The sequence below is a fragment of the Balearica regulorum genome, chromosome 14 (assembly GCF_011004875.1).
Source record: "Balearica regulorum gibbericeps isolate bBalReg1 chromosome 14, bBalReg1.pri, whole genome shotgun sequence".
In the NCBI taxonomy this organism is placed as follows: Eukaryota; Metazoa; Chordata; class Aves; order Gruiformes; family Gruidae; genus Balearica; species Balearica regulorum.
In genome coordinates this window covers 3,655,769-3,668,707 of record NC_046197.1, presented here as the reverse complement: position 1 = coordinate 3,668,707, position 12,939 = coordinate 3,655,769, and the positions used below count along the sequence as shown (strand labels likewise).

The following is a 12,939-nucleotide window of genomic DNA, read 5'->3' as shown; positions in this document are numbered from 1 at the left end:
TCAATGTTAATGCTTAGTAGTTCATAGAGTATCTGGCGGTGCTACGAGGTTGGGTTTTATACAAAAGGAAAATAAAGTCACGAATGTTGTTTAGAGCCCTTAGTGTATAATGAACTGTTGTACCAATCGGTGCCCTTTGTGTTTTTCAGATGCTAGCATGTATGCACATTATCTCTTTAACGCATTTGACACTGCACAAAATGGCTCAGTGAAGTTTGAGGTAATGGTTTTGCATCCTCCTTTGTTGCCTTTTTCTCAGTTTTGTGTTTTTAGGCTTCTTCAGCCATACTTCATTGTAAACTAATAGGACTTGTTGGATTGTGGGTTAGAGGTTTCAGTCTAAAATTAGTTGATATTTTAAAATCTGGTTCACTTTAGTTTATGCAGATGGAGTTGCATGTTTCTTTTCACTAAAGAAACATATAGATCACATTATTCAGTACCACAGGGAGAAAGTGCAGAGAATTATGTAGCAGAGAGGAGAGGTCAAGGACAGGTCCCGTCCAGTGATTTGGACAGGTCCTGTCCAGTGATTTGCAGAGATAATTTGGATGTCGAAGAAAAGCCAGTGACATTGTGTGTCGTCTCCAGTCATCACGCATTGCAGGGTTATATTTGTATGTTCTTGGAATATGGAGGTTTTTTAGCTTATTTGATGTATTGAACAAGCATCTCAGGTACGTCGTTCCTAGGGAAACCAAATCCACCCTTTAACTAAAAGGCTTGTTGCTGTGGCTACAAATAGCCATTCTTCAAGCTCACACACATAGTTGTAGTGCAGCAAAGGGCTATGTTAAGTCATAGCCCTGCGGAGGATGAACTTCGTAATTTTGAAGACCGTTTACTGTAATCATAAAACTAGAAATCATAGGCAGTCTTCCTTTTGCCATCAAATGGCTAAGAATTCCAGTAATTTGCAGGTAAGACTGAGAAATTAGTTCACTTACCAAATGTAAAATGGGAATGTTACCATATGTATATGTGTGCGTTTGTGCGTTTGTAGTGGGAGTTTTGCATATGGTGGCCACTCAGTAGTTAGAGACCTCCAGAAACCTAACCAGTCTGAGACACAGCAAAATGCTTAGATAAGTATTTATTAAAAAAAAAAAGCGCTGAGCTTTCCTTCCTGGCAAACCTGTCTCTTTAGTGGTTGTCAAACATAAGTGTTTTGTCCTCTTTTTTTCTGTCGTTCAGCAAATTCACATTCCTCTGAGCCTTGGGAAAAAGGAGCAAAGGTTTCTTAGAAGTGATGCACTGCCCCATGCAGAGCTAATGGAGATAACATAGGAAGGACTAAGTACATTAAGTGAGGTATCAGGAGCTGTATAGCTCTGTTAGCTTGAAGCTCTGCCTGTACTAATAAATCCCTGTAGTGATGCTACTTACGATGCCCGAGCCGCTGTGCAGTATAAACAATAAATCAAAGTTATTGGAAGCAATAACTTTTTACTGTAAACAAAAAACACAATTAAAATGCTGTGTCCCAGACTGAGTAATTAGTGGTAGGAATCGCATCTGGTCAAGTCAGACAGATTTTGCCAGAGAACAAAACCTGAGGCTCCCTCTGTTAGAGGGGTTTGAGATTTCTTCTCTCTAAGTAGACACAGAAAATACTGGATTTTTCCACCTCCTCCTTCACTAGCGCCCTAGATCTGGGGGTAAGAAAGCATCGACTTCCACTGCTGCAGTTAAGAGTCCAGCTGTGTTTAACCAGGCGGCAGTCTGAGTGACGACTCCTTGCAACAGACTGTTTCTAGGAGGGAAATTGCCACTGGAGCATCTCATGGTGCTCTTACAAACCAGACATGCATTTTGCCATACTTATGTTCATGCAGTATTTAGAGTTTAGAGCATGATACATTTGGATGGATAGCAAGGAAGGTGTCCCAGCTTCTGGCCTTGAGCATACTGTGCTGTTCCTGGCAAGTCCGAGGAGCCAGAGCAGCCACTGTCCTATTGACTTTAGGATCTAAATCTGCCTGACTTGGACTGGATCTGCTATTAAGCCCATGCCATTTTCACACCACTTGCCCCAGGACTCAGGAGGGTTTAAGGCTGCAGCACCCGTTAGGTCTTCCTACCATTCCAGTCTTGCTAAGCTGCCTAACCCATATCATAAGCTCGGTCTTTACGGTGGCTGCAGTTGAGTACTTGAGGGCTTTTCTGATTTTTGTGGTTACCCCATACACATTTATTAGCATGACAGTACTCGGATCATCTTAGCAGATGCTATGTCCATTGATTTTGGTCAGAGAGGACATATTTTCGGAAAAAGCAGTCAGAAGAGATTGATAACCATATGCTCTATCCTAAAAAGCTAAGTCTTTTGACTGGCAGGTGACTTAGAAGAGGATGTTCTGAAAATTCACATTTCTCTCTCTACCTTAAACCAGGATTTTGTGATGGCATTGTCCATTCTCTTGCGGGGAACTGTTCATGAAAAGCTAAGATGGACGTTTAATCTGTACGACATAAATAAGGATGGCTATATAAACAAGGAGGTGAGGCTGTTTTTGACAAATGTGGTCGATTTCTGATGAGAGCTGACTGGTTTCTGTTGCAGAGCACAATTAATTTTGCATGCAGCTAATTAAATGCAAATCAGACCGGACTTGAGCATTTATCTGTGTCTGGGTAAAGTGCACAGTGATTTTATATTGCAGGATTTTCTAGACATATTTTCCTATATTATAATGCCTTTAATGGATTGGTTTAGCCAGAAGCAAAATCCTAGTTACAGCTATGAGCACCGTAACCTTTGCGAAGGGGAGGGCAATGGTGACAATAGCTACTTGGTGACTGAGGAGCAAGGGGTTTCTGGCTGCACTGGGAGGTATGGTGCGCGTTCACCTGAAGCACTACAAGCCCCCAGCTCCACTCCCAAATCCCACATTATCATCTGGTTTTATCTTCTTATCCGATATTGCTTGTTGCCTTTGTGGGAAGCCTTGGTTTTGAGCATGGTAACCTGAATATTTTGCAAATACATCTTGGTCTATCTTTTCAAAACTATTGTGTGTACTTTGAGGGTTCGTGGTTACTGCTACTCATGGAATTGTGTGGCAGTTTGTGCAAGGTGTGGAGAAGAGCTGTGTTCCCAGTGACTGCCACACAGGCCCCTGGCCCCAGAGGAGGCTCTGGGACAGGGTTGGTGCTGCAGTGCTCAGGACCGAGCACGCTGCTTGCAGCCCAGCACCATCCCCAGCAGCTGCCATGGCAGAGCACATGTCCTGCAATGCTGCCTGGCCCGAGGAGGGAAGTGAGCACTGCAGGCACCTCCAATGTGGCTGTGGCAGTCATGGCATAGTCAGAAAGAAGTTCTTTGGTTTTTATAGATGAACTTGTATGTGACAATACTTCAGTCTTCATGCACATGTATAGTTCTCTGTGCTGTTTTGTAATGGGAGAAGGAGGGTGAAGAAAAGGGTAGTAAAAGAAAGAAATGCGCTATCATTTCTATTAATTCCACTTTTGTGTTTGTGCTGGTGTGCAACTACTGCAGGAAATGATGGATATCGTAAAGGCAATTTATGATATGATGGGAAAGTACACGTATCCAGTGCTCAAGGAAGATGCTCCAAGGCAGCACGTAGAAATATTCTTTCAGGTACTTGATTTTTTTAATGTGTTTTTCTTACCACTTGAGCTATGCACTAATACACTTTACTGTAAGGTTAGCCCCAAGTTCAGTCCTGTGCCCCACTATATATTCCAAAATAAATCCTAACACTACAGCATCAGCTGATTTCCTGACTCCAAGGTATCCCATTTGTCTCTTAGCTGAACCCTTTGCATTGGGATGTGCCATATCCAGCAAGCCTGAAGACTCTGGATGTGTTGCAGCACTTCTGTGCTGCTTCTCTCAACTGCTCCCAAAGAGATACAGGAATACGGGTGCTGGTTGGTGAGGCAGTGAATAAATAAATAATGTAGTAAGGGCAGAGGTTGCTGTGTATATCAAAGAATGAATAGTTGGAAATGACCCCAAAAGTGCTCCAAATACCAGAGTAAACAAGTCCTTAGCAGCTGGCAGATTTATCCAATGACACTGAGTCTGTAATCTAAGCTTTTAAAGTGTCCTAGATTTATTCAGGTTGCATCAAATAAGATATTATACTATAACTGTAGTGTTACCTATGGAAACAAATTTTTTTTATTATTTTATTTTGCAGAAAATGGATAAAAACAAAGATGGTGTTGTAACTTTAGATGAGTTTATTGAATCGTGTCAGGAGGTAAGGACAAAATTAAAACTGTGATGAAAGGTTTAGCTCATGCCACAGCATTTGCTTTCCCTTTGGACAAACTCCATTTGAAACAAGATGCTGCTCAAGATCCCAGGTTTCCTTTGCTCTGTGAAAAAAAACAGCTTCACAATTGAGTTTCTGGTGGTGGTCTGTGACTGAATAGGAAAGTAGGGTCAGGCAAATCAAGGGAGAGGACTTCTTCATTTCCAGTGCTTTTATTTTCCTGAGTGAACTGCAGTACCTGATTCTGTAGATGAGCACATAACTCCAGAGAAAGCTCATAATGCCCTTAACCTTCCTTAGTTGTTGATGGGATTTTTTTGTTTCTTGTTTTTAAGAGGCTGATACCGTCTCTGTGTGCTGCCCCTGGATGTCATTAGCAGGTACCACATTGCTGGAACTGCCCAGAACTGAAGTCTCTAAAAATCTTGTAGTTATAAAACCTGAGTTATAAAACCAGTTGATGTTTTCATAGTCAAAGATTAAAAGCAAATGCTGTCATCATAGCAATGATTTTTATTTTTTTTTCCCCCTCTTTTGGAAATAAGCTCCCTCTTGCAAATTCCATACATTAGGTTGGCTGTAACAAATACTTGCTGGTATTTTTAGCACTGGTACAAAGACAAGTATCTGCATTAACATGCAGTTGGCCAGGTGTCTGTTGTCTTAGCTTGTAATTGTGTGAATGTTTGCTCAGAGATATCTCTAATATTTAATCAGAACAATAACCATCTCTGCATTTTTAGAAAGTTTACATTGGTGCAAATAATTCCGTACCAGCCCTCCTGTGTATTTTATTTTCCCTGGAAAAGTCTTTCCTGTTCTGCAGTCAGACAGCTCTTCTGTACCTGAGCAATGGGCAGATGCTCACTGTGGAGGGCTGGGCTGGCTTCCCGCTGTTTCTGTGTTAAATCTGGCTCTGGCAACATACAGATTACTGCTCAGTCAGGGACTTCAGGTGGCAAAATCCTTGTTAGCAGATGCATAATACAAGGCTAATTTTTTTCAGTTACTTCTTGGTGCCTCCTGATTGCTTAGCTTATTTTTGGCTTCATCTTTAATTTGATCATTTGTGTATTGTTGTGTATTATTCTTCATATTCATAATTTGCCTTCAGATGCAGGTACATGGTTAGTGGTCTCAGTATTGAAACAGCTTTACTTTAAACTGTTTGTTTAATGCTCTTCCTAGTTTGGGTTTGGTTCCTTCTGCTGGCATACTTGCACTAGGAGCTGTACAGTCTGATGCACTGTCATGTGTGGTTTCCTGGCAGATAGGAATGAGCCCTGCGGCACTAAGATGTTTTTTTCTTTATGAAAAAGAAACGGAAGTGCACTGTAGTGCTTACCTCTGCCGTTTCTGAGGATATGGCTCATGGGCAGTGAACTCCTAGCGTTGCTTTGGAGAGGATGATTGGTTTCCTGTGCAAGGCGATACCTTATACTAGTACCCACCAGACTGTGTTAGAAGTGAGATAGATGGATGCAGCCTCAAAATAAGGTAGAGGAGTGAGATGCAATAGATCTCTTAAGTTGCTCAATGTGGAAAATTTGGAAAATTATTTTCATGTTACAGGCAAACAGTTACTCTAACTTTTGGAACAACTGAATTCCTGGAGGGGGAGAAGGAATCATCATTATGGTTTTGAATATTACTCTGGTTATTTACCTTGAAGTACAATTTTGAGACTTCATGAGATACAGTCCAGGATTTCCCTTGTGTGTCCCAAACTTTCTCATTTGTATCTAGGAACCTTGGAGAGGCTGAGATTGCATGTATTTTGGGTTTGAGCTGGTAGTATTTCTGGGATGAAATAGTCCTTTGAGGCAGCTTGCTTAGCAGTTCAAAACCTGCAATTTCACTGGGACTTTTGAAGCATATTAGCTAAGTGCTTATTTGCACATTCAGGATCAATGAAATGCAGTTGTGCACTGAAGTCTGAGGATTCAGTACAGTCATCAGCTCAATGCTGGTGTCTGGTTTTCTTCAATAAAACACAGTCCATGCTGAATGTCAAGCTTCTGAGAAGATCCTGTGCTTGCATGCCTCAGACCAACTAAGGTGCCAAAGTAAGAGATGACTGCTTTGCTGAATCAGGACCTGGTCACTGAATCAATTCTAGCTCATGGAGGATGAAAAGCATTATGAAAGCAAGGCTGTTGCCTGCAGTAGCAGCTGCAGAGCCCCCCTGTGCCATGCAAAGTTACGAGTCGTCCTCGTTGGTGCTGATTTTGTGAAAATGTCTTATTGTTTTCAGGACGACAATATCATGCGATCCTTACAGCTCTTTGAGAATGTGATGTAACCATGTCTGGCGGGCACTGGAGGAGTCGGAGACTTTCTGTGTAACAAAGACCTCCTTTCTGGGTGAAAGCTTTTTACAATTCAGCCATGTTCCGTGTGTGAGGATTTTGTATGACATCTCCAACCAAATGGCAACCGAATGCAACCAATCCCACCTCTTCTCCCCAGGAGACACCGGTGGACCTTTGTTTCGTTTTGGAAGCATGTGAATATTTTATTAAAACCCGACAAGAGAGAACTGCTGCTTGAAGTTCAATGAGTAATATACAGCGTTGTTTGCTAGGCACAAGTCCTGCTTTTAATCTAGCAAGCTTGCTTACATATGATAGCACATGTCAATAGCTTAGCCATCTATTGCAAGTGAAAAGCTCAGTCCATACTACCATATGGCAAAATGTTTTATGTATGCCTTGCTGTTAATCTGCTTTGACAAAAGTCAAATCTACCAGGGCAGTCTGTAAAAAATGAACAGGAAATATACCTAGGACATAAAACAGACAGCCTGTGTAGCCAATATCCCCATTTCTGCAGAGATCCTGCTTTTCCTCTCACATGCACTGGTGCCACCATGCTGAGTTTGGTGGAGTTTTTCCCAAACACGTTAACTAAAGGACCTTCATGCCAGGGCGAGCCAGAAGGGAGCAAAACATGTGTCGCACATATAAATTTCAAACTACAGAACAAATTCTGCTTAATGACGGTAAGTTCTCGCAAGACTAGACAGGCTTATAAGGGCTGGTACAGGAAGATGAATACCTGCTCTGGTCCCAACCACATTCTGCAGTCCCAGCACATGGTGGGACACCAGCTGTTTCTCCAGTGTGCATCTCAGCAGCACTGTGGTCAGGCTCTATGGTCCTTTCGGTTTGGTTTGCCACACACTTCCTAGATTCATCGTTTGAACATTTGTATTTTTCCACTGGAAGTTACAGTAAAGTGTTGCCCACTTTAGGGATTTATTTAAGCTTTCCAGTTTTACTTAGTGCAGAAAAGGGCCCAGATGATGCAGCTGTGTTTCCGCAAACAGACCTTGGCACCCATGAAGACCACTTTAAGTTTAATTGGGAGCTACTTACTTAGCTGCCAGGCCCATATGTCCCTTTGGGTAATCTAACATTTTCTATAGCAAAATCCTTTTTTTCCTACAAGGCAGTTGCATGACTTGTACAAGTCCCGTTTCCTTACTGATGCCAAATAGAGCATTGGTTTCGGGGTTTAGGTTTTTTAATTAGTAAAACAGAAAGAATCATGTAGTGAATTTACACCAGGGTTGGATTTTGCCCAGTAGATTATTTGTCAGCTGAGGAACTGAGCCTTCTTTGCAGAGGACTCTTAAGACATACCAGAGTGCCGTTGCAGTCTCCAGGTAGCCGATGGCTGAGAAACCAAGGGAAGGAGGGAACAGCCAACTTCTCCAGCTGCTCAGACCACACAGAAAGGAGAGCCGCTGCCGTAGCACTACATCACTCCCATCCAGTAAGCATATATTTTTATTATATCAGATACTATATTACAAATATACTGTTAGCAGTGAAGATATATTTTAAAAATGATGTAAGTGGAAGCTTTTTATAATACAAAATATATAGAATGCCTCATTTCTGTACCCCTATATTTTATAAAAATTCAGTCTATTGAAGTATTCCTGATTATAGAAGTAGGTCTGATCAGTACTAGTGTAATGCTACGCTAACCCCCCAAGGTGGGACGTTTTCCTCTTTTACTGTGCTCCTCCGTACACTTCTTTGTAGTCTTAACTTTATTCCTTTCAGTTGCTCACTTGTCATCAAAAATGCCATTCAGGTGAGGGAAGTTACATGTATGCAGGAATGTCACCCTAGTCTATCCTGTTTATTGCCTTTCATACAAATACCATTAATTAATTCCTTCCTAGTGATGGCACAGAGCATAGCGACTCCAATAATGTGCTGTGATTCACAGAAGTAATTCAATGCTGTGAGAGCAGCCTTGTCCTCCAGTTGTCCGGTATTGTCTATGTAGTTTTTATTTAATAGGCACTTGATAAAGACATCAGTTGTAGCTGAAATAAGGCACAATGTTTACACTGATTCTTCTTGCAATCACTTTAGCAAATGACAGAATTTAATATAATGAATAACCTGCCTTTTTCCCCACACCAAAAGAGCATCTGTCTTTTATCAGCCTAAGCTGTCAACTTCAGCTGAGGGAAAAATGGTTAAGACAATGGAAAAGAAGCATTGCCTTGGGCTAGCACAGTGCCCTTCTCCTCTAACGGCGTTGCTCCACGTGTGCTCGTGAGATGGCACAGAGAGCCTGAAAAGTTTCGAACGTACCCTTTTCAAAAGAAAACATTATTAGTTGCATGATACCATGGTCCCTGAAGCTAAATTAATTTCTGGAGTTACTGTGACGAATTTGGCCTGAGCTATGTTTTCTGTGTCTCCACTAGTAGAAGTGCTGTACACGTGGCGGGGCAGTGCCTGCGTCAGAGGGGCTATAACCACTTTCTGTTTAGCATGGCCCCAGTTTGGCAACATACTTTAAACATTTGGATGTTACTCTCCAGTACGTGCTTAAGTGCATCGCTGAAATCAGGCTACCGTTAGTGACCCTGCAGTTTTGGCGTCCCCTTATCTGCTCCACAGTGTCAGTTTTCAGCTCCTGGTAACGACGGGGGGCAGGGGGGATGTTAGGCAGAGGGAGATGCTGAAAGCCTCGCTGGTCCTGATTCTGCTCTTGAGGCATAGCTAGCTTTGATTTTGGTCTCGCAGGAGTCCAGACCCCATCTGTGCGTACCTGATGTTCAGCCCTGGGTTGCTACCTCTCTACTCCACTTCAAGTCCATTGTAGCTGAGATAGGAGGATTGGCAAAGTGACACACAACAGCTGTGTTTTCACATAGCTCTGATTGTAAATTCTGTCTGTGGCACAGTCATTGCCTTTGCGAAACCATTTATTATCCTGTGCTTCTCTCTGGTCCCGCTGATAGCAGCCAGAGGCTGGTATGCGTCAGCGCATAGGCGGCCTCTGGGTTTTCCGTGAGCAGCATATGTGTATGTAGCATGTGTGCTCCAGCCAACAGATGAGAGAGATCCAGTGACTGTGAGAGAATCGTACTCTGCATGGAAATGTCTTTGGGTTTGTTTTTTATGTTTTCTGTGAATGTTCCTTTGTAAACTTGCAAAGCCTCCCATCGCTCACGAATGGGGCTTGCAATATTTATGGCAAATACTACTACAGCTTTCTAAATGAAACATAGTATGCTATTCTAATCCCATACCATCATAGATCCTACTGCCAGTATGTGGAAGGTAGTTACTATGCTGGCTTCTAAGTTACAGTTAGACTATCTGTCAGTGCTATCAGCTGTGCAAATTTTCTCAAAGTTGTGAATGTTTAAATAACATCTGAGTCATTAGTCTGACTCTTTCATTAGTTACAAACATTAGTCTGCATCTTCATGCCAGCATTTTCTAAAAAAAGCCTTTCTAACATGCATTTTAGGCAACAATCTGTTGAAAAATAGGAATGTGATTAATGATAATGCAAAAAAAAAAAAAAAAACAACCTGTGCCTGTTACTGTCGATGTTTGTTTTCCTGTTCCTTTGAATGCATTGCAACATTGTGAGTAATCACGAGTCGAGCTATAATCCTGAGGTACGGATATCCTAAGGCTCAAGCATTGCGGGCAGAACTTTGGCACTGCCTGACTGTGAACACATGTTGAGAACAAACATCTTTGTGTCCGTGTTACCTCTGATAAGATGGTAGCAGCAGTGTTACAACCTTTTTTTCTTCTTCATGGAAGTGCCATGAAAGACCTAAGGAAATGTGCAAATAATAAAACCAGTGATACCTAAAGCCATGTTTAATGGAGCAGCAATGCATAGCTTCACAAATGCTATTCTCCAACAGTAATTTGTATTAAATTTTGTTGAATGGTTTTAAAAATGTTGGTTTTAATAATAAAAAGAAAATATCTGTAGGAGGGCATCTTTTCCTAAGCCCAGTATGTACTTTTTTCTTAAGGGACACTGTCAGGTTAAAAATTTACAGGGAAACTTTTAAAAGCAGGACTCTTATACACATATCTATCTGTATAGAGGCTGTTAAACTGCTGAACTGTGCTGTGAGTCTAACATTTGCATTCTTTATTTGCATCACTGATTCAGGGGTGCTGTTATATTTGGTTCAATGACATACACCTAACTGATAGTCTGGCCCTTGTGTAAATAAAAGTTCAAAATTGTTCTACCTGCATCACTGATAGTATCTCAGAGTAGTAAGAAATGAAAGCTTATAGGCATGTCTTTTCTCTTCAGCATTTTTGCTTAAGTGTAACAAGGAGAACAGGCAATCAAGTTGAAGAAAAATGCAAGCGCTATTTTATTTTAGAGATAAGAAAAATAAAACAAAACCTTGCAGTGTCCCTTTAGCTCTGGTTTGTTGTAAACATCCATTCTGACACATGGAGAAATGCAGAAGAAATTTTGCGAGACTATATATATGTGTGTACATATATATATATTAAAAAAAAATTGCTAAAGTCCATTCTGTAGGGTATAATATGTCTACCAGCACATCCTAGGAAAAAGAACATTCTCTTGCATACATGCAGAAATGTGAAAATAAAGATGTCTGTGTGAAATGTGGTATTGGTCTCAGTCCAGTGCCTAAAGTGGTTGCGTTGCCCAGCTGACTACTCCCCCCAGCCAGCTCTTTGCTGCGCAGACAGGGAGCGAGCGGCCTGGGGACAGCCACCTCTGCCACCGAAGCACTAGCCTGCTCAGAAGAGACAACAGTTCCCTGGGAAAAACACCAAACCTGACTTCTTGCTATCCCTGCAAGGAAAAGGGTGTTGAAGCTGCCTGGTCAGTGCCTCTGACTAGCTCCGAAGTGCACCCAGCTGCTGCTAGGCAAAGTATTCGCTGGCTTACCAGCACGTGAGTATGCTTTTTATTTGTTTTTCAGCATCGGGTTTGCTCAAGTGGCTGTCTGAAATCTTAGTTACTGCTGTGAGATATTAGATACCTCTGATTTTATTCTCAGCCCATCACCATTGCAGGCCGAGCGTCTCATCCTGCTCCCTGTGTGGCCTGGGACGTTGCATCTGATGGTTTGAAGGGACAGTGGGGAAGAGGGCAGGTATGCACTGGCAGCGAGGGCTGTCCCCACAGCGCCTCTGGAAATGTCCTCCAGAGTGCAGTAGGGTGAAACTGAAGCACGTGCCACAACTCAGCATGTGAAAAAGGTTACTTCGGAATGCAATAACAGCTTTTTCTTACCATGAGATGAATTCCGTAACCTTTGCTTATCCATGCAGGTCCAGCAAAGCTAGAAAGAGAAGAGGCCTGGATACGCTTGCACACGAAGATCAACTTCTGCTTGTGCAGAGAAGTAATCAGCTACCCAATTCTCGCACATTTGGGGCAGAAGATGCATCTGAGATGGAGAAACAAAGAAACCCATGCAGCATGCTGGGGAAAGTGAGGCTTGTATCCTGCTAGATTGGGATTTGACTGGGAGCACTGTGGGATAACAGGTATCTATTAGTCTGCAGCCTAGATTTAACAAATTGTTTTATGGGAAGAAATCCCAGATTATCATCATCTATAAAGCCAAATATCTGGGATCCATTCTGAGATGTCCAAGCCTAAGTGGAGCTGAGTACTCCTGCTGGAAAGATGGCAGCTTGTTAACTTTCTGCCTTCCATCCTGAATTACATGCTTAGCTGCAGTCTGTCTGAAGCCACAGCATGTACCCCTCGATTCAGTGCTCAGGATTATTTCAATTCCTTTGCCTTTGTGAAGCAAATTCAAACTGGTGACAGGCAATAGAGTGACAGCAGACAAGTATAGAGGATATGGACGAGGCGACTCGTATCTAGCGTGATCTTCAGTCATTTAGGGCAAATGAAAGGAATACGTAAGAAAGTCTTTGTAAATAAATGTTATTAAAAATAAGCAGAAATGACCAGACAAATTTGAAGACACAGCTGCTAATCATCTGTGTGACACTAATTAAAGGTTAAAGAATAATAAAAATGTAGTTAAAGTAAGAAGAAATTGGCAAGGTATTGGTAATAGTGATATTAAATCCTCAATGTACTTAACCTCTTATGTTAACTTGATGATTTATCAACCACAACAGGCTAGTCCAAGATAGACATCTCTTTATAAACTACCCACATAGTAAGTACAATGAAATCAGGTGTCAGCTGAAGCCCGGTATTTGCTCGTCTCCGGCTGACAGTGTTGAGGCCAGCTGAGGTGATGCATCCTTATGCATCCAAGTGATAGTCACCTCAGCCTGCACAGCACAGGTAAGCACATATGGGTTTCCAGTGGCAGTTTCTCTCTTGGAATTCTGTCCCAAAAGTGTGCATCTTGCAAGTCAGGAGTTAG

The 12,939-nt window shown here is 42.0% G+C and overlaps 1 protein-coding gene across 7 annotated transcripts in view; it reads left to right on the top strand.

Moving 5' to 3' along the window:
* Nucleotides 1-11,527, top strand: part of KCNIP1 (potassium voltage-gated channel interacting protein 1) — a 443,945-nt gene extending 432,418 nt beyond the window's left edge. For 5 of the 7 annotated variants that reach the window (XM_075766508.1, XM_075766509.1, XM_075766510.1 and 2 more), the window contains 5 exons: nt 150-220; nt 2,394-2,501; nt 3,503-3,607; nt 4,173-4,235; nt 11,266-11,527. In XM_075766508.1, coding sequence (XP_075622623.1) covers nt 150-220; nt 2,394-2,501; nt 3,503-3,607; nt 4,173-4,235; nt 11,266-11,481 — 563 coding nt within the window. In that variant the 3' untranslated portion in view covers nt 11,482-11,527. Of the gene's footprint in view, nt 1-149; nt 221-2,393; nt 2,502-3,502; nt 3,608-4,172; nt 4,236-6,504; nt 11,183-11,265 lie in introns of those variants that run through there. The other 2 variants (XM_075766514.1, XM_075766515.1) reach the window with 1 other exon arrangement.
* Nucleotides 11,528-12,939: the final 1,412 nt, after the last annotated feature.